The sequence below is a fragment of the Condylostylus longicornis genome, unplaced genomic scaffold, assembly GCF_029603195.1.
Source record: "Condylostylus longicornis isolate FDR11 unplaced genomic scaffold, ASM2960319v2 ptg000051l, whole genome shotgun sequence".
In the NCBI taxonomy this organism is placed as follows: Eukaryota; Metazoa; Arthropoda; class Insecta; order Diptera; family Dolichopodidae; genus Condylostylus; species Condylostylus longicornis.
In genome coordinates this window covers 1,208,803-1,236,786 of record NW_026578020.1, presented here as the reverse complement: position 1 = coordinate 1,236,786, position 27,984 = coordinate 1,208,803, and the positions used below count along the sequence as shown (strand labels likewise).

Here is a 27,984-nt window from a genome sequence, read left to right as displayed (position 1 = left end):
AAAAAGTTATTTTGCAGCAGTTCGGGCTCGGTAATTATTATATTACAACAAATCTGTAGGTTTCTTGGTTAACTCTAAAATAACAAAAACAGAATGTTAGGTCAATGATAAACTTTCCTAAAATTACTACTTTATAACCCTCTTCTTACATACAATAAAACGAAAAGTGTGTTAATTACACAAAATTAAAAATATATCAAAATATATTAATTTGTAATATAAATGTGTGTATTTAACCGATTTAAATAATTCAATATAAATGTGTAAACTTAACCAATTTAAATAATACATGTGTACACAAAGTACTAGTTTTTTTTTCCTTCTTCACTCCTAGGAGGAGCCCCTAAGTGTTCGGGAACTGTTGTCAAATTCCCTTAGGGATATCTCCGGCTTTGTGGTTGGGACGGGGATATTATAGGCGGCAGCGTGGGGAGGCTACAATAAGTCAAGAATGCCTGCGGTGGCTTGGGGGGTTACTCCTGTCCCACTCGGTTTCCTTAAAATCTACAAATCTACTCCTAGGAGGAGCATAGAGCTAATGCATGACATCTTAGATAGTCATACCCCAGTTTCATTGCGTCATAAAGTTTTAACTAATTAAGTGACCATTTAAGATTATTAATTTGTTTATTTTTCTTAGTTTCGATTATTACATATGATACATATATGAAAATTACTTGTATACTAAGTTGCTATATTTAATAACTATGTATATTAAGCTATAATGTTGAATATAATTTTTATAGTCAATGTGGGTAATATAATTTACTTGACCGGGATTTGCACCCGAGCCCCTTCGGTTAAAGGACCGGTACCATAACCACTACTCCAACGGTCAGGTTACACAAAGCTTTAGTGCTCACTTACTACTTATGTCTATTCGTTTTTCGTAAACCTGTTGCTGAAGTGTTTTTAATATATAATACAATACCTATGTATGTTTGTATTTCAAAACGTCAGCAAATTACAAATGTGACGGTAGGTATATCTGTTATAAAACTTAAAAAGAGCAGTGTGACGTCTTTTCTCTCAAAGAAAAAAAAACCTGATTTCAAAAAAGAAAAAAAACCAAACTGAGAAAACTTTTAAAAGCTTTATAAAATATGTAATAAACGTCAAATTTCAAAATATTTATCAAACATAAACAGTACATAAATTTTACTTTAAAAACTAAACTAACTTTATAATTTTCTCATTTTTTCTCAAAAAGTATTATTCCATACGCTTTGCATATTAAATATTAAGTTAAAAATAAAGTTTTCAAAAACTTTCTTATACCAAGCAGACCTAGTATAATGTAAATCTAACGATATTTTTATACGCGCTTTAACAGTGTAAATATTGTATACATAACATTTAAGGGAAATCGTAGCGAATGCAAGTTCATATCATATGTATCACCCAAGCGAATTTTAAAACACAAACATCAAGTGAAACTGTGACACTCTATCAATATGTAAAAAAAACCAACTTACCGCTAGAGGCCTTTGTGATCGCAAGATTAACATACGCAATGTCATTTTGACCCTAGAAGAATAATTATACCAATAACAATTATATGCTGCGCCACTCTTTGCAAAATCCTTAAAACGGAGTAATAGAAATACATTAAATGCGTAATACAAAAGGTATTTTGAAAGATTAAAGCAATTTAAAATTTAATTATACAAAAAATTAATTTAATTAAGCTGAACTAACTTTCAAATTATTAAAACAATTTTTCAGTAAATTACTGAATTCAAAATAATGAAAACACAATTTAATTTAAAAGTTGCAATAGCTAAGTTGCGCATAATTTTGCTGAAATTTTGAAGTCACGAGATTTTTTTAAAGCAGATATTATTGTTAGATATAAAAGTTTAAGGAAAAAATCGATATCTCTTATCTCACAAAAGCAAAACATTAAGAAAATTACAAAGTAAAATAAAAATATAATAATGAGACGCTAAAATATTTAAAAATGTCCAATCTTACCTCGTCATACAACTCATTAGCAAACCAAGCAAATGCTGAAATTTGTGATAACACTGCAATGATATAAACAGAAACGATTACAACATTAGCAAAATCGCTTATCTAAAATCAAATTTATGAATCATCTAAATCTAAAATGAATTATCTAAAATCAAACATGTTAATCAGAGCCAAAGAAAGGAATACAGTTGCCATTAAAAACGGTAAAGCGCATAAAATTATTCCATACATTGCAAATTCGATTAAAAACAAAATAGAAATTAAAATGTTGAATTCCTTGATATATGTACCTATAAAACTAAATATAAAATATTGAGCCAACGAAAGAAAGAATTACTTACTTTATCAATTTTTATTTAATATGATATGCCCCAAACAATTCTAGAATCCTCTTTTAGATAAATTCAGAATCGTGTTTTAGATAAAGTAACTGTAGTCGAAATTGCAAGAAACGGAACATTGTAGTTCCAAGCATCATAGATATTACAAATATATTTGACAAAGGTATATATATATATAAAAGACAACCAACTGGTGCAGTAGCCATTTATAAAGCATATTTAACTTAAAAAAAAAGAGACTCCAATTTATTTATACCGGGACAATAGAAATCATAGGGGTGTTCTACATTTTCAACAAAATAAGACAAGAGATAAATGTCAATATTTTATTTTACGAGTATATTGATCTCTAACTATTATCTGTAATTTTCTTATTGTGCTAACTTTATAAAAATATTTGCAATCAAAGATTATAAACTTAAACTGCCTTGTATTTTATGTATACAAAACATTACAATAATTACCCTTAATATCAGAAAAAACTGGTCCTGAGGTGAATTTTGCAAATGTAAAAATACCAAAAGTCAAACTAAAATAATTCCATTTCTTTGCAAGCCCTTTAGTATTAGTCAAAATTTTAATCATTCCAAAGTCTCTAGAACGCTAAACAAACTTTACTAAATATTCATTAAAAAAATCAGTAATTACACAATTTGAATACTCACAAAATAATATCATTAGAATATCCTTCAATTATTTGAAAAAAATCAAAAAGCTTTGCTTTCTAAAATAAAATATCCAAACTCTTACGACAACTTTAAACCATAAGGTGACTATAAATGTTTCATCTGTTCCTTTTTCCAAAAATAAGTCAAAAATTTGTATATTTGGCTACGTAGGTACGCCAAATATTCTTATGTAGTCATTGCTTATAAAACCATTAAACTATCAGTTATCGGTACATCATAAATCATTTTTGTTTCTGTTTTCCTATAAATCGAATAACGCACTTCAAGTCTGTTGAAATTGATCAACGAATAAAACACTAAAATTTTAATTCAGGTTCTTTTTAATTATAAATAACTAATTCTTGCTTAGTTAGGTTTCAATGAATAGAAAATATTATTAAAAAATTTATTACTTCAAACACCAATTTTAAATTTAAGTAGTTTATTCAAAGTTAAAAGTTTTCTTTGACTACCATTGACTAGTACATGTATGTATGATATTATTTATTTACTGTTACCCATACATATATGAGAATTATTTATTACAATAATTCCCATACCGTCGTATTATTAAAGAGTCACGAAACTGCTTCTTTTGTGTTTTGAGAAAAACGCATTTTAAAATATACACAATAATGTCAATTTGCAGATATGTTTTAAATTTACAACATTATTTTTCCGAAACTACTAACGTTAGAGTTACGTGAGTTTTGTATAAAGATAGTTTAAAAAATTCTAAATTTGTCTGTATATATATAACTCAAAATTCACAAAAAAGCGGTTTTGTAACTCTTCCATAATACCAACGATGTAAGAGCAACTATTTTTATGGGTGATTCTTTAATCAATTAAGATTCTTTAATCAAAGTTCGTTATTATATACTATATTAGGCTTTTATTATTAAAGCTAATGACTATAACTTCTAAGTTTATTTTAACTACAATTAAATAACTAACCAATACCGAAGAAAAATGTATTATTGTATAAATATGAGAAGATTTGTTTGCACATTTTGGAATTTATTTATAACAAGATTTACTGTTCATAATGTTTAAGCCCAAATTTAAAATTTTACATACAAATTTCTTTCTTCTTTTCATTCTGAATCATTTTTTTTAAAGCTGTTTTAATAAACTTAACTACCTAATACCCAAATTTATATCAAAAATAGAAAGAAAAGTATGAGGAAGAAATTTCTTAAATGTCCACGGAATAAATCAAATCTAAAGATATATGTACACGTTTTCATAGTATTAAAATTTAATTTACAAAAACGTACATACCTACGTAGTAGAAATTTTTATTCAACATGAAGATTTATGACGTCAATAACACAATTTCAACAAAAAGCGAGCCTTTTTGCTTACTGAAGAAAAACTGTTTTTAAGCATGAAAAATCAAAAGAACATTGAACAGCTAATAGAAAAAAATACTTATATAACCAAACTGAAAAATTATTTTTACTAATTGAGCTGGTTTTTTTGAAAATAGTATAAGTCCATTTTTTCATATATTGAGATATTTAAGGTTTTGCATTTAAATCAATTAAAAAATATTGGCCATAATAACATATTTTGTTTGTTTTATGTTTAAGCAGAACTGTATCGAAATTACGATTGTAATTGTGGAGACAAGAGGTCTATAGCTCATCAAAATCACCATTAACTTAGTCTTTTTAAAAAATGGACTTATACCACTTAAAAAAAAAACCAGTTTATTGTAAATTAAAAAAAAAAACAAAAAATTAAATATCTTTTAACGTTAGATGTAAATCAAAAGCTTTTGGTGCACTTAAATCTAATGATTCATAATGAGATTACTATAGAGTTAAAGAAAATATAATTTACGAAAATTAGATCCAATGCACCACCAACAATTTTGAATTTGCACAACCATTTTGAATTTGGTAGTCAGACAGTGTAAAAGTGAATACTTTAAATATTTGACTTCACAATTCTCAAATATTTTGATTAGTTCATGAATCAATTAATTCCACCCTTACACTATTGGCAAACAGGCTAATAATTTATTTTTGAAACGGAGTAAAAACAAAAATCTGAAACACATTAAAATCTCTCCAAATACAATAAGTTTCTTAAGTTCTGTGATCTATCAAATATCTTGGCGTTGATTGGGCGCTTATTTAAAACTTTTTTTAGGGATTTTAAGATACCTGCGAAAAGCCGTTTAACGTTATGTTTTCTGCCAAAACATGGTGGAAGTAGGAAAGGCTAAAATGTCGATATCGAGTGATATTACTAAATACTGACGCCGAATTCTATTCACCAATTGTGGCTGCTGCTTCGACAATTTTCCACTCGCAGATTTTTGCCCTCGATCTTGACATAAAGGAAAATAGCCGGAGGGTTTTTGCAACTATTGTTATATTTTCAGATAGTCATTCCACAATTGCAGGACTAAATTTTTGCCAAATGTTATTAAACGTGATTTGGTGCATATGTGGAATGTTCAAAAAAATTTCCTCATGCAACACCGGGACAGATTGAATATTATTTAAAATAATTAATCAGTTCTGAAAAATTAATTGGACACGAATCAGTGACTCAAAAAACATTAATTAATATGTATATGTTTAAGAACCGAATCACGAAAAGTATAAACACCAGAAAAACAAGAATCATGGTCTAAATATGGTATAGGATCGCTTTCATATCAATGCTACTAAAAACCATTAACTTTGTTATAAAAACCAGATTGTAATAATTAAAAATAATTAATTATTAATTGATAACAATTAAGGTGCAACACAGGAAAGGGATTAGCAAGATTTTTGGGTTCACTTGACTTTTTAAAAAACGTGAATTGATTCTCCACCAAAACAACTAAAAAGCTCTAAATTATAAAAAAATCTGATGTGGTCAGAACATAACCGATCTGATCTTTTCAAAAATTTTATACATACACATGTTCATTGTCTTAATACGAAGAATTTATTATTTGGCCCGTATTAAAACTCCAGTTACTGACACCTGATTTCTTCCAGGAGGTTTCGCGTTCGGTCGAATGAAACTTATATATGAAATTTCAAGTAAATCTGTTGAATATTTTCTTCATAATGGTCAAAAATGTAAAACAGGCCCGCTAAAAAGTCTACTTCCCGAGTCCTGATATATCCCAAAAGTTGATCAATCCGTGCCATAGTCGAAATAAACTTACATATAAAATTTCATCAAAATCGCGGGAGTTTTGTATAAGGATATTGTAGATAATAGTAAAAGTATACCTCCCAAAAATAATTGTAATAAACAAAATCAAGAGTCAACAAGTTGTAAAAACCATTATGCTGAAGTACTACTCGTATCAGCCATAAACAAAAAAGTAAATAAACAAAGTAATAAAATGTAAAAACATTTTTAATCTTGATAGCGGTAAAAATATGATTATTAGTTGTTAAGAAATTGATTAGAAAATAATTAAGACAAAGGAAAATGTCTTTGTTCGATAATTAAGAAAAATAGTTTTGTAAGATTAAAGATTTTATTAAAAATGATTGTATTTTAAAAGAGTGGTTGAAAGTTGATACTCAAAGAATACAGTCATTCTACTAGAATAAAATATAGAATAAAAGATTGTATTTCTGTTAACATAATACTTAATAAAGTTATGTTATAATTAAAATAAATTAAAACTCCTTTGATTTAAATTTGTTCCAACAAGAAAGTGTCAACTGCTGCCATAATATTTTGTATTTAAAATATATATGAAATAAAAGAAACAAGAGAAAAAAAAAACATTTTGTTTTTTTTATAATAATTCCGAAAGGTAAATATAAAATTTGGGTTCAGCCGTACTTACAGTACGTACACGCGTGCACGTACAGACCGACAAACCGACATCTCTCTAAATTTTGTTTATTTACACTTCCCTCCCATGGAGAAGTGCGTTCCTACCAAAAACTCGATATGCAAAATTTGTTGCCATCACATAACCTACCTATTGTATACACAATGCCATCGGTAAAAATATATTGTGGAACATTTTGTTTCCTTTGGCACAAAATATATAATGTTTTTTCGACATAAAAGTAATGTTTTCTTCTTAAAAATTTTTTTAAAAGATTTACACCTTTATGAGATTTTTTAGAACCTATATAAAATATTATGTCGCAAATCAATATTATTCAAGCCAAAATACACTGAAGTTATATGTAGACTGCTCAGAAATCACGGTAATAACAACACTATCAATAATAAACAGATTAGATAATAACAGAAGCGTATTTAGATAATGACAGATGGTATCGAAGATTTGCCGCGACTTCTAAAATGGAGTATAAAAGTATAACTACAATGTACTGCTGATCCAGAATGCAATACAAAAAAAAATATACAAAAATACACATTCTGCAGAAAAAATACAGAATTTGAGTAGTTACTACGCAGAAAAAAGCAAAATGGGCAACCGAAAAAAGTTTGCTATTTTTTGCATATTCATCAAACTAATGGTACCAAATCTTGTTTTTCCGGATATTACTCAATTAATATCTTTATATCTAACAAGTCCCAATACTCAATTTTTTTTACGAAATATTACGAATTTTTGGCTTCGTTGCTGGTTTTTTTTTTAAATGCCACTGATCGTGTCATATTTTTTATTATTTTTTTCTTTTTTTTACGTAAAAAAGAGTTTAATATTTTAAAAAATCTCAAGATATTATACACATTTTTTAAAAAGCTTCCCATTAAAATTCTATTGCACGAAAAAGAAAGAAAGGCAGGGGGAAAGAAAAAATGATAAAAAATTTGAAATTCATATTTCAGTATGGTTTCAAATGTTAATGAGGAAGGATTTATGATTTTTCATGCACATTTTGTATTTCCCAATAAGGTAACTTAAGTAGTGTCGGCTAACAAAAATGTTAGTAAAAGGCACAATATATAGGTTAATATAGGTTGGCACATTTCAACAATTTGAATTATCTCATTTCGGTTATTTATAAGTTACTTATAAAATTGTTTCAAATAATTTCAGTTAGTTTTTAAGTTATTAAAAATAAATATGTATGTACATACTTGCAATAATTTTTTTTTAAATAATTATTTTAAAACTATTTCAAACATGTTATATTGAGTGCTTCAAAAATTTTGCTGTGCTCTTTTTTCACATTTTATTAGCAAGTAAACAAGAGCAATCTATTTAATGTCCCTGCATGTGTATGTATGACCTATCTTAATTTTAAAAGGAAAGAATATTACATAAAGAACAAAAATTTTAAAATACCTGTTATTTTACAGTTGGAATTTTTGAGTCATTTGGTAAAATACCATTTATTTTAAAAATAAAAAAATATTCAAATCCGGTCATAAAAATATATGATTGTTTTTTCCAAACATTTTAAATATTTTTTTTTCTTAGGTAATTGATATAAATGATAGTAAGTTTTTAATATTTTTTCAAATAAAAATAGAGATAAAATTTTGAAGTTTATATAAAATTTGCATTTGACAAATAATATTTGATTGGATTTTAGATATTATTTTCTAATTCCCTCTTCAAATTTTTTCTTTACTATGTATTTATATCAATATTTAAGAATTATCTTTCATTAATTATATTTTCAACTTGACACCACAGTTACTCCCCATATCTTGAGTTAACTTACCCTATGAGAAAAAAAACTGTTCACTTAAAAATAATGAAATGCTTTCAGTAACATATAAAACGTTTATGTGCTTGTTGCTTTTCCGCTTTTTTTTTAAATTTTAAAATAATTATCAATGAAAATATTAATATATTTTTTTGATTTTTCAAATATATTTTCTAAATTTTACCTGCTTTATAATAAGTGTGAATTTATTTTAATATTTCTTCTCAAAAAATAGCCACTTCGATTTAAAAAAACCCATATAAAATAAGGTCGTGCTTTCAAGTTTCTCTCTGAGCATTGGGACTTGTTAGATATAAAGATATTATTCTAACATTTAATACAAAAATATCCAGATGTTTACAAAAAGTAGTCTCAATTTTTTACGTAGACACTCTGCTTTTACGTATTTTTCGACTGTGTGTTCCATGCGTGTTAGAATAGTGTACAATGTCAAGAGCTTTGAATGTACATTGTGGAATACGACACATTGTAAGTTTTACGTTTTCCCTGTGTTTTAGAAGTCAGAAACTGTTGTTGCCAGTTGATTTACCTTAACTGGTTACATATGCTTTTTTTAACTGTTTTGTATTTTGCTATAAAGGCGTACTATTTTTTATATATTTTATATTATAGTCAAACTTTTATTATTGCATTTTGAAAGTCACGGCCATTGTTCACGGTTGCAGTAATTTTTACCTGCTAAGAACAATATTTACTATCTTCAATAGATTTCCAAATATTTGCTGATTACTAAAATCGACTTCTAAAACTTTTTTATTATAGAGCGCTCAAAAAAAGTCTATAGGTGTAAAAAAAGTGTATAAGCAATTGTAACGCATAATTATATAAATTTTTAATATAAAATTTTTTTAATTTTTTTTTTTAAATCCTTCTCAACATTTTCCATGTTTTAACACTTATTTGATTTTTAAAATATCTGCACACAAAACTCAAGATATTTTCGCCAATATTTTAAAAATCCGAAGCTTCATGTGTCGCACGATAGAGTACCTCAAACTTTACCGAATTTTGTAGGAAATCTTCATACGGTCACAATAGGCATACTGGAAGGGTCGCGGGGTTGAGTTCTTCACACACTCCAGAATAAGTATTCTAGAGGTCGTCGAGTAATTTTTTAGAATACTATATTAAACTATAGTAGATTAACTTTTCGGACATGTAACTTTGCATATACAATACTATACAGCAGTCCTTCGTATAACTTATATTTTTCTACCATAAACTTTCTTACAATAAATCAAAATTTATTTAAAAAATTGTTAAGCAAATAAGAAATAAAATATTTAAGGGATGTCAAAGGACGAACCTGCGTTAAGTGCAAAAATATATAAAGTATGTAGCTATAGTTAGGATTACTGGATTTGTATTGATTAAAATTTAAAATTAATGAAATCTTTATTATTCTAAGTTATTTTTATTTTTTTTACCCCAAAAAAAGTACATAAAAGCTAATAAACTTAGATCTCTTATATTAATTATTGAAAAAATTTAAAATTAAAAAAAGTCGATAAAGAAACGATTCCGTAGATAGTTGAAATATAATGCCTATTAATTTATAAACATCAAAAATATAAACATTTATTTAAAAGCAGTTTGGCAAAATTTTAATAAAGTGTTAACAAAACAATATTTCACTTTTATTTTTGCATAACCGTTAATTTTCAAATTCTATTTTACAAAAAAACTCTCTTTTTTTATTTTTTATTATGAGATGATCAAACAAATGCTTGACTGGTTTATGCTTAAAAGGAACCTATAAGATTATAACAATATTAAATAATTTTAATGTCTTTAGTCATGTAATTCCTTTGTGTTATATATTTACTATTTATTCTTTGATTTACTCCCTACATTAATATTATGCTCATACCAGACGCCATACCATTTAGCTGATTGATGGATAGCAACATCTGCGCTGTATATAGGATAGTAATTAATATGAATTTCAGCTCTTAATCGATTGAACATAATAACAGATGATGTGAATGATGAAATAGCTCTCCACGAATATTTCAATTGAAGTTTTAAAACCGGATACAATAATCTAACCATGGTCTCATACAAAAACGCAATAAAATAAAACAAAAAATGTGGTAAATACCATCTAGAATGAGTAAATTTCATCTTATTATTATTCGATTCCTTGCCAATACGTTGTACAAATCGTGAATAATCATTAATTGGCGTTTCATCAGTAATAAATACGGGAAGCCCTGCGATACTTTTTGGTGAATCTCGTAAAGTTTTAAAAGCGCAAATATGACCCCAAGCTACATTGCCTGAAAAAGAGAACAAAAACACATAACAAAACCCTGAATTTTAATATACATATACGTATAGGCTTATTTGATTAAAAATTTTATTTATATAAACCAAAAGTTTGAATAGTCCGTATCACAACTTAACTTCCATTCCCTAAAAATCCTAAAAAGGATTTTGTTTTGAAAATATCTAAAGAACTATAACAAAAAATTAGGTACTATCTTAAATGCACCTCGAGTTACCGTTTCACCTTATTCAAGTCGAACTCGAACTTTTAATTACAAAATTGATATTCTACATAAATACTGAATGTTTGAATTTCATATGCAAATATACTGAAATCAATTTTTGTATACAGATTTTAAAACGAAAAGGTAGTGAATTCATGGCTCATATGTGTAACATTTCCTAATATGAAAGAGATACTCGGGCTACTCCGCTAAGAAATGAGAAAAGAAACCCTTTAAGAAAAAATTGCCAAAATTTTATTTGCATGACGATTATAGTTATGCATTGATAGAAGAATTAGAATAATAAAAGAAAAAGTAGCCTTATAAAGTAGGAAAATTATTTTATACAAAACATTCACATTTTCTATTTATGACTTACAAAAACAACAACATTAATTTAAATCCTTACTGAAAAAATACCCACATATGGCACAAAACTAATACTTACCCGCATATACTAACTGATGCTTTCCTCCAGCACCACCAATTCGGGGAATAGAATTGTTCCAACTCGCTAGACATTTGAACAGTGGAGGAAGAAAATGATTATCTCCCTCTCCATAAATAATTGGAGATCTAATTGCAACAGTTTTCAAAGTGTCTGAAAAGGAAACGTAACAAATACTTAATAACATACAATAAAAATCCCAATATCAACATACTATTCTATTATTATTTTTATATTTTCATGCATACTATTATTATTATTTTTACCGGGTATAATACCGTACAGATGTGCGAAGCATTTCAAGGAAAATGCCTATAAAAGCACGACCTTATTTTATATGGGTTTTTTTAAATCGATGTGGCTATTTTTTGAGAAGAAATATTAAAATAAATTCACACTTATTATAAACCAGGTAAAATTTAGAAAATATATTTGAAAAATTAAGAAAATATATTAACATTTTCATTCATAATTATTTTAAAATTCTTGAAACAGCAGAAAAACAACAAGCACAACCTTCGTCTTCAACGTTTTATATGTTACTGAGAGCATTTCATTCAGTGTTCCCACTCGGTAAAAACAAAATGTATCCAATTTCGAGCAAAAAATGTAACCAAAATGTATCCAACCTTTTAAAATAGCATTATTATACTAAGTCGTCTTATTTTGTGCAAATTAACCCATAATTAATAATAATTTGCTTTATTCCACAATATGAGTTTTGTTATTTATAGTAAATTCTTTAAGAAATCACATACAACTTTTATTACATTTTAAATGTAAAAATTAAGGTAAGAAAAGCATATGTGTATGTTCTGTAGTTGTTGAACTTTGCGGTAAAGACAATTCACCATGAAAACGGACAAATTTTAAAAAATAGCTTACACTAAAATACAGCTTACACCTAGCTTACACTAAAATATTTCTGGTACGTTCTTGTATAAATGTTCTAGATTTGAATACAGGAAGAGGCAGTTAATAAAGTATCTTTTTTACATTCTTCTAAAAAATTTGGAAACCTGCTTAGAAAAGCCAGCAAACAACATTTATTGAAGATAAAGCAACTTCGCGATTTAATATTAGCAGCATTTTAACTGTTTTGTAATATGTATTTATTTAGTGTTTGGAAAAAAAATGTATCCGTAGTTCAAAAAAATTTTAATATGTAAATTTAAAGCAAAAATGTATCCAAGTGGGAACGCTGATTTCATTATTTTTAAGTGAACAGCTTTTTTTTCTCATAGGGTAAGTTAACTCAAAATATGAGAAGTAACTGTGGTGTCAAGTTGAAAATATAGTTAATGAAAGATAATTATTAAATATTGATATGAATACATAGTAAAGAAAAAATTTGAAGAGGGAATTAGAAAATAATATCTAAAATACAATTAAATATTATTTTACAAATACAAATTTTATATATACTTCAAAATTTTACCTCCCTTTTTATTTGAGAAAAATTTTTAAAACTTAATATATTACCTATGTAAAAAAATATTTAAAAGGTTTTGGAACAGACAATAATATATTTTTATGACCGGATTCGAATGTCTTTTTTATTTTTGAAATAAATAGTATCTTAGCAAATGACTCAAAAACTCCGATTGTAAAATGACAAGTAGGAGGTACTGATATCCGTAAATTTTTGTCCGTTTGCGTTTACTATTAAGATTCATACACAGAAAGGGCCATTTTATAAATAGATTGCTCTTGTTTACCTGCTAATAAAATATGAAAGAAGAGCACAACAAAATTTTCGAAGCATTCAATATACCATGTATAAAATAGTTTTAAAATAATTATTAAAATAAATTGATTGGAAGTAGGTGCATACATATGTATTTTTAATAACATAAAAACTAACTGAAATTATTTGAAACAATTTTATAAGTAACGTATAAATAACCGAAATGAGATAATTCAAATTGTTGAAATGTGTCAACCGATATTACTTTTATTTACATTTTTGTTAACCAACACTACTCAACTTACCTTATTGGGAAATACAAAATGTGTATGAAAAATCATACATCGTTCCTCATTAACATTTGAAACCATACTGAAATATGAATTTGAAATTTGTTATCATTTTTTTTTTCCTCCTACCTTTCTTTCTTTTTCATGCAATAGAATTTAAATGGGAAGCTTTTTAAAAAATGTGTATAATCCTGAGCAGCGTTCCCACTTGGATACAATTATATCCATTTTGATTCATTTTTGCTTTAAAATTTAGCTTGGATACAAAGATACTCAAATCTGCTAAAATGTTGAAATTGGCTACATTTTAAAATTTTGTTGAAATATGGATACATTTCTTTCTCGAACACTAAATAAATGTTAGAAAACTTTTAAATTGCTGTAACTTTTAAGTGCATTATCTTCCAAAAAATGTTATTTGCTGACTAAATAAAATTTGCCCGTTTTCGTGCTGAATCGTTTTTACCGCATAGTTCAACAACTACAGAACATATGTATATTTTCTGACCTTAAATTTTAAAATATAATAGAAATTGCGTCTGATTTCTAAAAGAATTTACTATAAATAGCGAAACTCACATTGTTGAATAAAGCAAATTAATATTATTATTTATGAGTTTATTGGTATAAAATAATACGATTTAGTATAATAATTCTACTTTAGGAGGCTGGATACATTTTGGATACATTTTTTTCTCGAAATTGGATACATTTTGTTTTTATTGAGTGGGAACACTGATCCTGAGATTTTTTAAAATATTAAACTCTTTTTTACGTAAAAAAAAAGAAAAAAATAAAAAGAAATATGACACGATCAGTGGCATTTAAAGAAAAAAACAGGAACGATGCCAAAAATCCGTAATATTTCATAAAAAAAATTGAGTATTGAGACTTGTCATCATCAGCCCATTTCGTTTCGATTTTCAGAAATCGTCAGCCCATTTTTTTTTTTTAATTTTTTCGAATTTGGGGCGCAGATATATTCGTTTTCGGGCCACAACCTTTTGAAAAAAAAGATTCCAAATTTTTCCTACATATAAATAAATACTTATAACTTCGGAACCATGCGACGTAAAGTAACCATCGGAAGCTTGTTTTGCAAGTGATTGATTGCTCTTTATTTTCTGTCTTAATCAAATCTATGGCTTAAAGTTTTTGAGATAGAGCTCGTCAAACTAAAAATGTTTGCTTTTTTTTCTTAATTTTTTTTTTATTTTTAAGAACTCGAAATTTCTCGAAAATTGTGTTATTATTTGTGTTTTATAATAAGAGGTTAAAGTTAGCTCATATAATATTTTTCTCTAAGTTTTGCCAGTAAAACATGTTAAATAATTTAAAAAACATGCGAAAAATACATATTTCATACGTTTCTTACAGAAATAACATACACTAAATAATATTTTAGTTTAGTATGTGTGATAAGGAATTTATATGAAATATATGAAATTTTCAAGAGCTTTATCTCGAAAACTATGGCTCAAATTAAATTGAGCCATAGTTTTCGAGATAGAAGAGTCGATCGCCTAGAAAACCAGCCTTCGATGGTTACTCTACGTCGCATAGTTCATTTATATATACGCAGGAAAAATCTAGTACCTAATCTAATACTAATCTAGTCATTTTTTCATTTAGCTCTCAGTTTTTGAATAAAATTTATCGTAAACCAGTAACCAAATTTTCTGAAAATCTTTTTTGACACAATTGATAATTTCAAATGGCAATATAAAATATTTATAAAATATATAAAATATTTATAAATAAACTTACCTGAGCCATTACTTAATTTCGCACCACAAGAATTAATAACAATATTTTCGGCTCTTAATTTCGAAGAAGCATATCCAGGTATTAAAAATCCTTTGTCAAACTCTACTGGTGACACTTTATGTCTGTTATCAAGGACTGGAGTTAAAGCTTTTGATTCCGTTTGATTGATAATAATTGAAAATGTACTATTCTTATAAGGTAAAAAATTTACAGAGCCGCATGAAGTATAAACTAAATTTTTTATATTGAACTTTAAGCACAATTCAATTATTTTTTGGGTACCTTAAAAATAAATTGAATTAATAATTTAAAAAAAACAAAACATATAAAACTAATTGGAATAATTATTTCAAAATAATACACAATTTAAGAATTCTTAAAATTTTATTAAACCCTGAAAAGTTCATATATTGTCGATTATACATATATATATCTTATACTAGATTCATTTTCAACACATCCGCGAAATATTTTGGGCGAAATGTGCCCATCTGTTCTTATGCTGGTCTACTTACAGAACTTCTACTTTTTGCCGTTTAATATAGAAAAATCGAAGTTTATACACACATATATTTTAGTGATAAATTTTGACTAGTTGTTTTTATTATGCATAATTTTCAAAGTAATTTTTCTCATAATTTTCAAAGTTAATATATGGGGGTGAGTTAATCCGATTATTATAAAATTCTGGAAGCTCTTATTAACTTTCTATAACCTAAGCAAAAATGTTCATGATTTATGACGTATGCTCTTATGACAAATTCAATCTTACTTTATTATAACTTTTATAAAATCTATATGCATTTGTAAAATTTGTAAAAAATTTGTAACACATTTGAATGTAAGTAATACATTTAAGTGACTTAAAAATCTCACTAGTCGTTTTAACATAAACGATTTTTCTTTGTCCACCCTCTTCTTTCAATTTGAAAGAGTTTCAAATAGTATTTAAATTACATTGAAAAGATTCATTGCGCCAACTGATCTGATAAAGCTGTGCCATTAAATAAAGTTGAAGCATGAAGATATTTATATGTATTCTCTCTTCTTAAATAGTGCGATCTCTTCTTAAATAGTATTTAAATTACATTGAAAAGATTCATTGCGCCAACTGATCTGATAAAGTTGTGCCATTAAATAAAGTTGAAGCATGAAGATATTTATATATATTCTCTTTTCTTAAATAGTGTGATCAGGAAAGCTTCTACTCTTTTACGGCTTCAATTACTGAGTTGTCAAATCTATTTGAACGCGAAGCTCTATTCTGGAAATCTGTAAGTTCTCTTTTGGGTGGCAAGGTTTGGGTTTAAAACAATTTTTTTAGAAATTATCAGTTTCATCAAGGCACTGTTTAAGGTATACCTCACAAATTTCAATCTTATTCACTTTGCATGTTATCTTATTCGTTGTACGTTGTATTGCATGTGTAATTTACCTTCTCTGAAATTACTGACATGCTTTATCTTGCATGTGGTTTTTGTTTCAGATATATCCTTTAACGAGGCTGCACATAAAATTCTTTGGAGACATGTTCTCATATCAAATAGGACTTGGAAATTTGCTTCTACATGTTATTGGAAATCTTACAGCTGCAGTTTATACGAAAAGAGAAACCTGCTTGCCTTGTCGATTTATATATTCATTTTCCAAATTCCTATCATTGAATGCCTTTTTTCTTAAATACTTCTTTAATTTATTTTGCTTTTAATCCGAACTTTCTTTATTTTTTTCAACATCTTTTTCCACTTCAATGAACCCGTCATTTATGTCAAATCCTGACAAAAATTTTCTTTGCAAATCACAATCATCACAATACGGTCATCAGAACCAAAGTCAATTGAGATTTTCAAACCTATATATACTTGGTTTTCATAGCAAGATCTGTTGATGCTTATTTGTTTATTTCCTGTAGGACCCATTTCAATAATTTCTACGTTTTAAAATACGCTAAAATCGTCATGTTAATTTCAAATGTATTACGTTACCTTTAACGTCAGCTACAATTATTCCAGTTCTCCTAGCAAGTTCCAAAATTTTTTCCGTACATTTATTCATAGAATAAATTTTGGATAATTTTTATGTTACTCAAAATGCCCAACATTAACATTATACTCGTATTAAAAAATAAATATTAAAAAAACTGTCTTTGTAAAAAATACTTCCTTTTGTATAACAAAAGCATTATAAATATTTCAAAAACGAAGAAATTTTATCTCACGGAAGTGAGATAGAATTTTATCTCATTTTGCACAAATCGCTAATCTCAAGTAAGTATATAAATAAACTCGACATACACGGTTACAAACATCCAAACATTTTAAAAAATTTGCCACTAATTCTTATTTGCAATAAGAATCTATCTCGAAATAAGTGGATGGTAAAAAAACATAAACAAGATGACCTCTGCCCTTAACTCGATTTAGGGGATTACTGCAAGTGCAAGTAGTTACCATTTCAAGTTAGGCGATGTGTATAAATCGCAAAACGGAGAATTGCTGGTATACATATCTCATTTTTGTCTTAACTCGAGCTAGGCGGTTTGTAACCACTAAATGGTGTCAGGCAACACGTTTTGAATTTTTTTTTAAAAGCATTTTTCTGAAGTTGTATTATATGTAGAAATATGATTCATCAAAATATTGGGAAATTTACATTTATTTAATATTACCAACAGTATTTAAAATATTTTATTTAAATTTGGCACTAATTAGAGAAAATTCCTACTAGAATGTGTTTTGGGTCGATTGAGCTTTGACCGTTCGTCCGTCCGTCCATCCGTCCCAGTGATAACTCAAAAACTAATCGAGCTAAGTTTGATTAAATTGGTTTTAATGCGAGAACCCTATTTAAATTGAATATGATCAAGGTACTGGTTCGGGTAACTGCCATAAAACCTCAAAAGTTTTTTGGCTATATCTCAGAAACTATAAAAACTATGGTACTGAAATTTCGCAAAACAAATATGTTAATATGGACAATGTGTTTGATAAAATTGCTTGGCTCCTTCTGGTAGCTACCATACAACTTGAAAAGCTATTTGGCATTATCTCAGAAATTATTGAAACTATAATATAAAAATTTCGTCAAAACAACTCTTATTTTATTAGTGCAAATCTTATGTGCGATAAAAATCATTGAAATTTCTTGACTCGTTGTGGTAGCTGCCATAGAACTTCAATAGCAATTTGGCTATATCTTAGCAAATATTGGAATCAACGTATTGAAATTTTGTACAAATTAATATGGTACGATAGTACGGTAACTTAAGGTTATAGTCTGTCCCATAATCAGCTATGGCATATTCATTTGCACATAGTTTAACAAATTCGTACGGATATGACAAAGTTGACACGGTCAACTCTACTTTTTCTCGTTTTCTTTTATACTTGTTTCTTTAAGTCCTTTTACTTTTGAAAAGAGATTTTCAAGGGTTCTTCAAGAATACAAAAGGTTATTATTTTAGGGGATAATATAATGGCCTTAAATTTATACGCAGCTAATATTTTCATTTTTTATTTTTTCATTTGTTCTAAAATACGTATTTGCGGACGTAACTGGGCAATGGAAATTTTATTTTTAGTAAAAAAGTTTTCGAGGTTCACTTTTTTCAGTCTTTGAATCAATTTATTTTTAATTTCAAAAAGCAAGAATCTTATTTTGCATTTCCTTCACTGCATTGATAATTAAATAACCACGATGCATTTTTACCTTGGATTATATAAAATAATAATGTGCAAATAAATATTTTTTATAAAAATACTTTAAATAAAACATCTTTTTTAACTTAAAAGACTGCTCATATGTTTCACGTTTATTAATAATGTTTAACTTTATTAAAAATCTTATTAATATCCATTTACTACCATGAATGACAAGAATGGACAAAAGTTTGTTATTTACTATTGTTTCTCTTTTAAAACAAAAAATTACAGTTTTTGTCGTATTTTTTACACAACATACAAAAATAATTTTTTTTTGTTTTTGCCCGAACATGCTCATCGTAGCTTGGCATACCTCCATGAAATTGTTTATTAACAACACTTAAAAATATCGTTACACTACTTACGTCATTAACTTCAAATTAGAACAAGTAAAAACATTTCGGTCGTTATAAGCCGACTGAATTATACCCTGCATCTTTAACAGATTTGGAAAATTTGTTTTTGAAATATTTCGAATTTTAATATTTCGAAATATGGCAATTGCTCAAAACTGTCAAACCATTTCATAAAAATTTGAGCGATATATGTGACACATAATTGAGTACATGATTGCCAAATTTCGTAAACCTGACTTTATGATTTTTTCGAAAATTTAAAATTAGCTTTTGGAGTTCTATGGCAGGTATCCAACCCTGCCAATCCATTCCATCAAAACTTCAGGTTTCAAGTTAATTTGCGATTCGCAAGTGATTTAGTACTATGTAACAAGATCGCATCGTAAAAAATTTAAACTGGCAGCATTTTGTAAAATTTTCTGTTTTTGACATTTCTGACAGTTTTTTTAAGTAAGCATTATAATTATTTTAAAAAAGTCACATTTAAATGTATGTATAATATTAAGGAGGCGATTGTTGTTAATTTTTTAAACAAATATGGATAGCAAGATTTTTATGCAGGTTAAGATTTAAGTATTGTTCTTGCTCAGCAAACCATTTTACTTATTGTAACCGAAGTTTGTAAGCCTATAGATGAAAAGTTTAGTCACATAAAAACTGGGAAGAAGTAAAGTCGCGAAAAGGGAAGCGAAACAAATTTGGTAAGTTAGCACAAAATTAGTGCTATTTTGCTATTTTCTTAAACCGGAATGGTTTTGTATTTTATCTTGACCTATAATTATAATTATTTATTACAAAAATTTAGTTAATTGCGATAAATTTGAAATGCAAGGTTTTTTTAATTTAATAAAGCAAAATAAATATAACACTTTCATTGTTCAGTTTTATTTTTTCAAAAACTTAGATTTTTACAATAAGATTCGTAAACAAAATGGCAAGTGAATGAAAAGTATGCGAAAGTAGCATTTTGTAGAACCACTTTTGCTACTTTCGCATACGCAAATTTACGATATTCGATTTACATAGTGTCAAAATTTAAAATGCGAAAATCGTTTAGCGAAAGTAGCACTACATGGTAGGCCACCAGTAATATATGTGACGTATAATTGGACACACGAATGCCAAGTTTCATGAATCTGACTTTATTATTTTTCCAAATATTTAAAATTTGGTATTAATATCTCTATTAGTTTTGGAAATGTTTAAAATAACCTTTTTGAGTTATATGGCAGCTATCCGAACCCATTGTCTGAATTGGTCGAATTACAGTAGCAGCTGTCCGTGGTAGAAAAGAAACAGTTTGTGAAAGTTTGATGTCGATAGCATTATGCGTTTGAGTTATCGTGCTATCGGACGGACGAACAGACAGACAAACTGTAGACATGTCTAAGTCAACAACAAATTTTACGCTGAGCAGAATGAATATTCACGAAAATACAGGGCATAAAAAAACATACATATTACCTGGTCATTAATATCGTATATTAACTTATTACCATGCCAATTTTTATTTGTACATTCTAGTGTGTATCTGACCATTGGTGCAGTGGTTATAGCACCGGTCCTTTAACCGAAAGGTCTCGGGTTCAAACCCCGGTCAGGTCACTATAAAACTTAATATACAATACTAATAAATATTATACAAGTAATTTTCAAATATTCGTAATATTCGATATTAAAAAAAAAAACTAAGAAAAATAAACAGTAAATATTAATAACCTCAAATAATTTATATAAATAAAACTATGGCAGGCTAGTCACCTACCTAGTTAAAAACTCTATGACGCTATGAAACTATTGCATGAGAAATCATGCACTAGCCCTATGCTCTTTCTAGGAGTGAACAAAGGAAGAAAAAAAAAACATTCTATTGTGTGGGTAAGTCAAACTTCGATAAACTAGAATGGAATTTTTGAAAAATTTTCAGAATGTCGTGAGCCCCTTTTCTGTCATAACCTTTGAGGAAGACATCGTGCACTTATGAGATTTTGACAGTAGATGCATACCAGGAACACCTTTTAAATGCATATATGTATAGTATAAGTCCTTTTAGGATATTCTCGAATGCACCGGACGAAATAAATTTCCATAAAAATTTTATTAGATTTCATAATAATTATGTTCTAGAATTCTATATTCTATAATTCCATAATAATTATATTCTTATTTCAAACTTAATTAAATTTTAATTAAGTTTGAAATTAGAATATAATTATTTATTACAAAACTATAAAAACGCTATTTTCAGCTGCCCCCCAATAATAAAAACGAACATACGAGTACTAGAAATTTAATATTAGATACTTGTTTCAGTTTTTTATTTTCGTAACGAGAAAGATGTTTCATATTCATCTGAAATGTGTTATAGAAAGAATGATAATTATTTATTCACAATATGCTTATATTACAATAATAAAATTATACATTTGTATGTATTTATGGATCTTTATAATAGCTCGTATGAAAATATCTACTTATACTCGTATAATTAAATGTACATTGAAACATACCCCAAAAAAATTATATGGACCGAAATATAAAAAAATTTATCAAATACTCGTATATTTATAGCGTACATATAAAAAACTTATATACAACTTATTATGTCATATATCGTAAGCCTGGAAGGTTTTTTTAAATAAATTTTTGTGTATAATGTTTCTATACCACAAAACTATAGAAACGTTTAAGATTGATAATCTTTTTTTATAAAAATAAAAAAGGATTGAATTTTAACCTTTTTTAACTATAAATAAAAATAAATTGATCTTGGCAGAGATTTATAGTGTTAAAAAGTTTTTAGCCCTCTACAGCTTCTATTATTCTAAAACTGGTGTTGAACAGGTGTTAATTCGACAACTGTGAACTAACGCTCCCATAAAGTTCAGGCCTGTATTTAAACAACATAAAATCATACATACAAACATAAAATAATTTATATAGTGTTATAAAAAATGTACATATAAAAGTCATTTTTCGAAAGAAAATATAATATCAATAGCGAAATGTATTATTTCATTTTTGTAAACAAGACATAGACTTTTACAACTCTTGTCAGTGTTCCCATTTTTGGTGATTTCACACCAAAATTGGTTACTTTTTTTCGTTTTGTTACATAGTTTCCCTTCCCCCATATTGATTTTCTTCCATGTTTTGTCATTTTTCTTCCAATTTTCCCTGCAGACAGGAACACTGTAAGCAAAGATTTCATTTAAAACCAGAAAAGGTAAATTTGGTTCTGTTTACTTTCCAGTACCCCGTACGAATGAATTATTTTAAGAGTTGTATTATTGTTACGCTGCTTCATTACCACCACATTTATTTACGCAAACTTTCAGCGCTGTAGATTTAATTGTTTTCACTTAATAACTTCTGAAGTTCTATGACAGCTAGTCGAACTACTGTCTCGTTCACATTCAATTTGAGTAGGGTTGGCATTTACTACAATAAATTATTTGTGAAATTTTGGAAAATTTAACTTAATTAATTTTTGAAGGCGGATATACAGATCGACGAACAGATTGATAACAATACATATATTGAGTCTAATAAACCGAAAATTTATTGCTTTAATTTCTTTTTTCTTGATTTGATAAGATTTAAGCCTCGGGGATGGTTGCAAACGATTCTTAACAGTGGTAATCCAGCACATAGTTATTTTTATGAGTTTCCAAATGCGTTCACATACATACATATATAAAAAATATGTGTACAAAAATGATTGAATGCAAGAAATCATTACAAACTGTCATGTTTGATTTATTAAAATTCACACTTATTTCGAAATAAATATTAAATATTCTCATTTCGTATTAAATATATTATAAAATACAGGTGGATCCATAAACCATAGTGGCGTTAAAACTCTATTGGAGTTTTAGATTAGAGTTTGTGCGTCTAAGGATAGCTTTGGAGGTTTAACAGTAGACGCGTTAAGTTACAAATTTCTCTTGAAGCTGACAGATTTTCTATTGTGTTGTTTATAACAGTAGTACACTATGTATGAAAGCTATTTAACTTTATTTAAATTTGAAGCAAAGCTAAAAAGTTACAAACTTACAGGAAATCGCTCATAATAATATTATTTCCCACACATATTTTCTTTTACTCACCGTCTACGTTGACATGGTACAACTCATCCAAATTCGGTGGATATTGCAAACTTATTAAGTTAGCACAATGAAAAACTGTTCCAACTCCTTTAAAGATTTTATCAGCAGATTCAGAAAGATCACATACATCTCCAACAAAAGTTTTTAACTCGGCAAACTCATCATGTCCTAAGTTAATTTTAAAAAAGCAGTAACCAAAAATATTTGCAAAATTTTAACATGTATACATAAATAATATATCTAATTTTGTTGTTTTTTCTTACCAATTTGATTCTCGTACTTTTTTAAATCAATAGAACGAATTTCTTTGACGCCGAGTTCATCTTTTTTTTCTATCAAGAGTTTTATTATATGTTGACCAATGCAACCACTTCCTCCAGTTACCAATACAATTTCATTATTTAACATTTTACTACAATTAAAATTTTTTTTTTACGCATAATACATACGTACATATTTACAAATAAATGAACATTGTAATTTTAAATAGTAAGTGAAATTTTTGCGACTGATAATCCGGTAACCGCTATGTGGCTTCATAAAATACTAAAATTTCTTCTAATTTCAGAATTTCATAGCAGTAAGATGGAGGTTTGGAAACCCGCGGAAATCCAGTAGTTTAGTTGTGCATTAACGTCTTTCCCCGAGGAAGAGAACAGGGCTCCTCTAGAAGACGTAGAGAAACTATTTGGGTACTGGAAACAGAAGAACACGAGGCTAATCACGGGAAGTGATGCTAATACTTTACACTTAGTATATGATACTTTACACACTAAGCCCCAGAGTACTTTTCTAATTTTCTTATAGAAGATAATTAATACAGCTAAAAAATAATTTATTAACTGACCTTTATGAAGTGGTAAGATGTTGGATCTCACATTATGCAATACAAGGAGACTTGTGACCTCTCAAATCAAAAACTGGTATGTGTCTGACGTGGTCTGATTTGCGCGGACAGGTACAAATGAATGAAGATATACTTAACCTATTTAAGGATAATAGCCAGGCTCAGCTACCATAAGCTAAAGCAGAGTCGCCTTGGCAAAACTGTAGGTTGGCTAAAAAGGTGTTGGACAACTTTTTAATTAGACCAAAAGATATCTAAGGGTCCTAAACAGATATATGTTTTACTCTATTTAACCTATTTAAGGATAATAGCCTGGCTCAGCTACCATAAGCTAAAGCAAAGTCGCCTTGGCAAAAAAATAGGTTGGCTAAAAAGGTGTTGGACAACTTTTCAATTAGACCAAAATATCGTCCAGCTGATATGTAAGGGTCCTAAACAGATATATGTTTTACTCTATGTCGCGCGGTTCCGAAGTTATAGGAATTTATTTATCCAGCAGGAAAAATCTAGTACCTTTTTTTCAACAACCTGTAGCACGAAAACGTCCTCTCCCCCATAAAATTTTTTTCTGGAAATTGATCAAAAAATCATCCCTAAAACTATTTACCACCTTATGCGAAGTACCCTGTATACATAAGTAAAAAGTAGATTCTTATAAAAAGATAGTTTCTATATCGTAAAATAACTTAACAGACGTTTATCTCGCTTTTTTAACTTACTCTTTATTCACTTTCAAATCAGAATTCTCCGTTTTTTAATGAATATTTCATTTTTTCAATAAGATTTTTCATTTTTTCGATTGGATTTTTGCATTTTTCTCTAATTATCGACTCACTTTTAAAAACAAAATAAATTTTGTATACATTTTACGAGTAGTAGAAAACGAGAAAAAATAGATTTGACCGTGTCAAATAGGATACCCGTACGAATTTGTTATCCTATATATGCCGTAGATGACTATGGGACAGACTATGAATTTAAGTTGTAATATTAACATATTAATTTATGCAAAATTTCAGTAGTGTGTTTTCAATATTTTCTAAGATATGGCCAAACTACTATTGAAGTTGCATGGCTGCTACCACAAAGAGCCTAAAAATTCCAACAATTTTTACCAATCACATTGGCCCTCCTAATATATCCGCTTGCGTGAAATTTCAATATCACAGCTTTTATAGCTTATGAGATATAGCCAAAAAACTTTTGAAGTTGTATGGCAGCTACCAGCAGGAGCCAAACGACTGTTATCAAACACATTGGCCCTACTAATATACTTACTTATGCCAAATTTCAACACCATAGGATTTATAGTTTCTGAGATATAACCAAATAAATTTGGAAGTTGTATAGCAGGTACTCGAACCAATAACCCGATCATATCCAATTTAAACAGGATTCTTGCCTTTACTAGCTGACTGGTGAATTTAGCTCAATTAGTTTCTGAGTTTCAGAACTCAGAACGAAGTATGTTTTTGACCAGGGTCAGAATATGACGCTGATCAAAAACATAAACTTGAGTCTATTTCTCAGATCATTACAGCGTTACAAACGTAACGCTAAGGCAAATTTAGTATACCCTTCTAACATAAGTTCGTACGGACTGCAGCCTGTTATAAAAAAAAAGGTATCGAACTTTTCCTGCATATAAATAAACGATTATAACTTCGAGACCATACCACATATATTAATCATTAGCAACTTGTTTTACAGGCGGTTAATTGTACTTTGTTTTTGGTCTAAAAACTACTATGATAGTTTTTGAGATACAGTTCTTCAAAGTTAGAATTTTCTTATTTTTTTGAAATTTTTTTTACAAAACTTAAAATTTCTTGAAAATTTTTGTTACTATTTTTTTTGATGTGCTACGATGAGTGCTAATAGTTAACTAATATAACATTTTTCTCTATGTCTCATGCGAAATATATTGTGGTACGTGATACATTTAATATAAACATATGGTCAGCGTTCCCACTTGGATACAATTGTATCCATTTGGATACATTTTTTGCTTTAAATTTAGCTTGGATACAAAGATACTCAAATCTGCTAAAATGCTGAAATTGGCTACATTTCAAAATTTTGCTGAAATATGGATACATTTATTCTCTAAACACTAAATAAATGTTACAAAACTGTTAAAATGCTGCTAATATTAAAACGCGTAATTGCTTTATCTTTCAAAAGTGTTATTTCCTGGCATTTCTAAGCAGATTTCCGAGTTTACTAAAGGAAAGTAAGAAATCTGCTTTATTAAATGAGTGCTGCCTCTTCCTGTATTCAAATCTAGAACATTTAGACAAAAACGTACCAGAAATATTTTGGAGTAAGCTAGTTGTAATAGAAAATGCATTGGCTGTACATATTTTTTTAAATTTTTCCGTTTTAATGGTGAATTGTCTTTAACACATAGTTCAACAACATATATGCAAAACATATGCATATTCTGACCTTAACTTTTAACACATTTAAAATATAATAGAAGTTGTATGTGATTTCTTAAAGAATTTACTATAAATAAAAAAACCAACAGTAGGACGGCTTGGTATAAAAATTCTGCTTTATGAGGTTGGATACATTTTTTCCTCGAAATTGGATACATTTTGTTTTTTCCAAATGGGAACACTGCATATGGTTATGTTACATATGTAGCGTAAACATAACTATACCACAATAGATGTATCATGTATGATTGTGTTTATGGTACGTATACAAAAATATCTTTACCACTTCTTATACAAAAACTTTCAAACAGATTAAAACACTATTCATTTTTGTTAAATATGTACATACATATAAATAAGCAGAAGCATACAATATACATACATATGCATACAATATATATGTTATAAATGTAAACATGGTCCTTGACTTCAAAATTGCAGTAATAATGAATTGCTAGATTCAGCAATTACAACGTATGAGTTGTATTTTATGCATATGCATGTATTTTAATTTAATTACATAATATGAAAAATATGATATGGTCTTGACACATGATTTAAAATTTATGTCAAATCTCCTTATGCAGATACGTAATATGTACTTTCAACTACTCTATAATTTCCTTAAAATTTCTTTAATTATAATTTTTTCAAAATTAAAGATAAAATATAATTTATATTAAATAAAATATAATCCTGTATACAAACATATACATGCATATCTACATATTATCTCTTTTGACATTTGCAAATCTAATATAAATGTATGTATGTATGTACACCATATTTACATGTTTCACTTGTCAAAGAAAATAAATTAAATTTTTAATTTAAATTAAATACAAAATCAAGCAAAAATTGGACTTTCTTTGCAAAAATAAATAAATATTTCATACTATTGTTTCACTTTTTTCGGATAGTTTAAATTTAATTAATAACGAAAACTTGTAAATTACTTTATATAATTTAAATTAAGAATTTCTTACACAGTAATTCGTCTAACGTGTACTACTAAATAATGTGGTAGAAAGACTGGTTTATATTCAAAAACTTTACAGAAAAATAAATTTTAGCTATAGCTAAAAACAAGATTGTTTTCTAAATTTTTTTACTTCTTTTTTCCATGTTATAAATGTAAGTACTTATGTGTTGGTGAATATTTCGAAGCTAAGTTTTGTGTCTTTCTAAGTTTTTCTTTGACTTCTTTTAATTTTTTTTATTTGTGTGTTT

The 27,984-nt window shown here is 27.7% G+C and overlaps 1 protein-coding gene across 5 annotated transcripts; it reads right to left on the bottom strand.

The window, feature by feature from the left end:
- Positions 1-938: 938 nt before the first annotated feature.
- LOC129611542 (3 beta-hydroxysteroid dehydrogenase/Delta 5-->4-isomerase type 2) lies at positions 939-27,984 on the bottom strand. 5 transcript variants are annotated; one of them, XM_055524736.1, is made up of 8 exons: positions 27,651-27,764; positions 23,730-23,878; positions 23,467-23,634; positions 15,298-15,579; positions 11,554-11,706; positions 1,975-2,027; positions 1,476-1,583; positions 939-1,045 (listed from the first exon to the last, which is right to left on the bottom strand). In XM_055524736.1, exons 2-8 carry the CDS (start codon positions 23,872-23,874, stop codon positions 1,001-1,003), a joined length of 954 nt encoding a protein of 317 aa, XP_055380711.1. In that variant the 5' UTR covers positions 23,875-23,878; positions 27,651-27,764; the 3' UTR covers positions 939-1,000. The 5 variants fall into 5 exon arrangements, with proteins under 5 accessions (XP_055380711.1, XP_055380708.1, XP_055380707.1 ...); XM_055524733.1 differs by lacking the exons at positions 939-1,045; positions 1,476-1,583; positions 1,975-2,027 and adding an exon at positions 10,133-10,892 and having other exon boundaries at positions 27,741-27,984; XM_055524732.1 differs by lacking the exons at positions 939-1,045; positions 1,476-1,583; positions 1,975-2,027 and adding an exon at positions 10,133-10,892.

Coding starts and splice junctions, on each gene's coding strand:
- LOC129611542 (XM_055524733.1), bottom strand. CDS start 23,874: ATGTTAAATAATGAAATTGTATTGGTAACTGGAGGAAGTGGTTGCATT. Junction 11,707..15,297: donor GAAATTAAGTAATGGCTCAG/GTAAGTTTATTT, acceptor TTTCCTTTTCAG/ACACTTTGAAAACTGTTGCA. Junction 10,893..11,553: donor GCATCAGTTAGTATATGCGG/GTAAGTATTAGT, acceptor TCTCTTTTTCAG/GCAATGTAGCTTGGGGTCAT.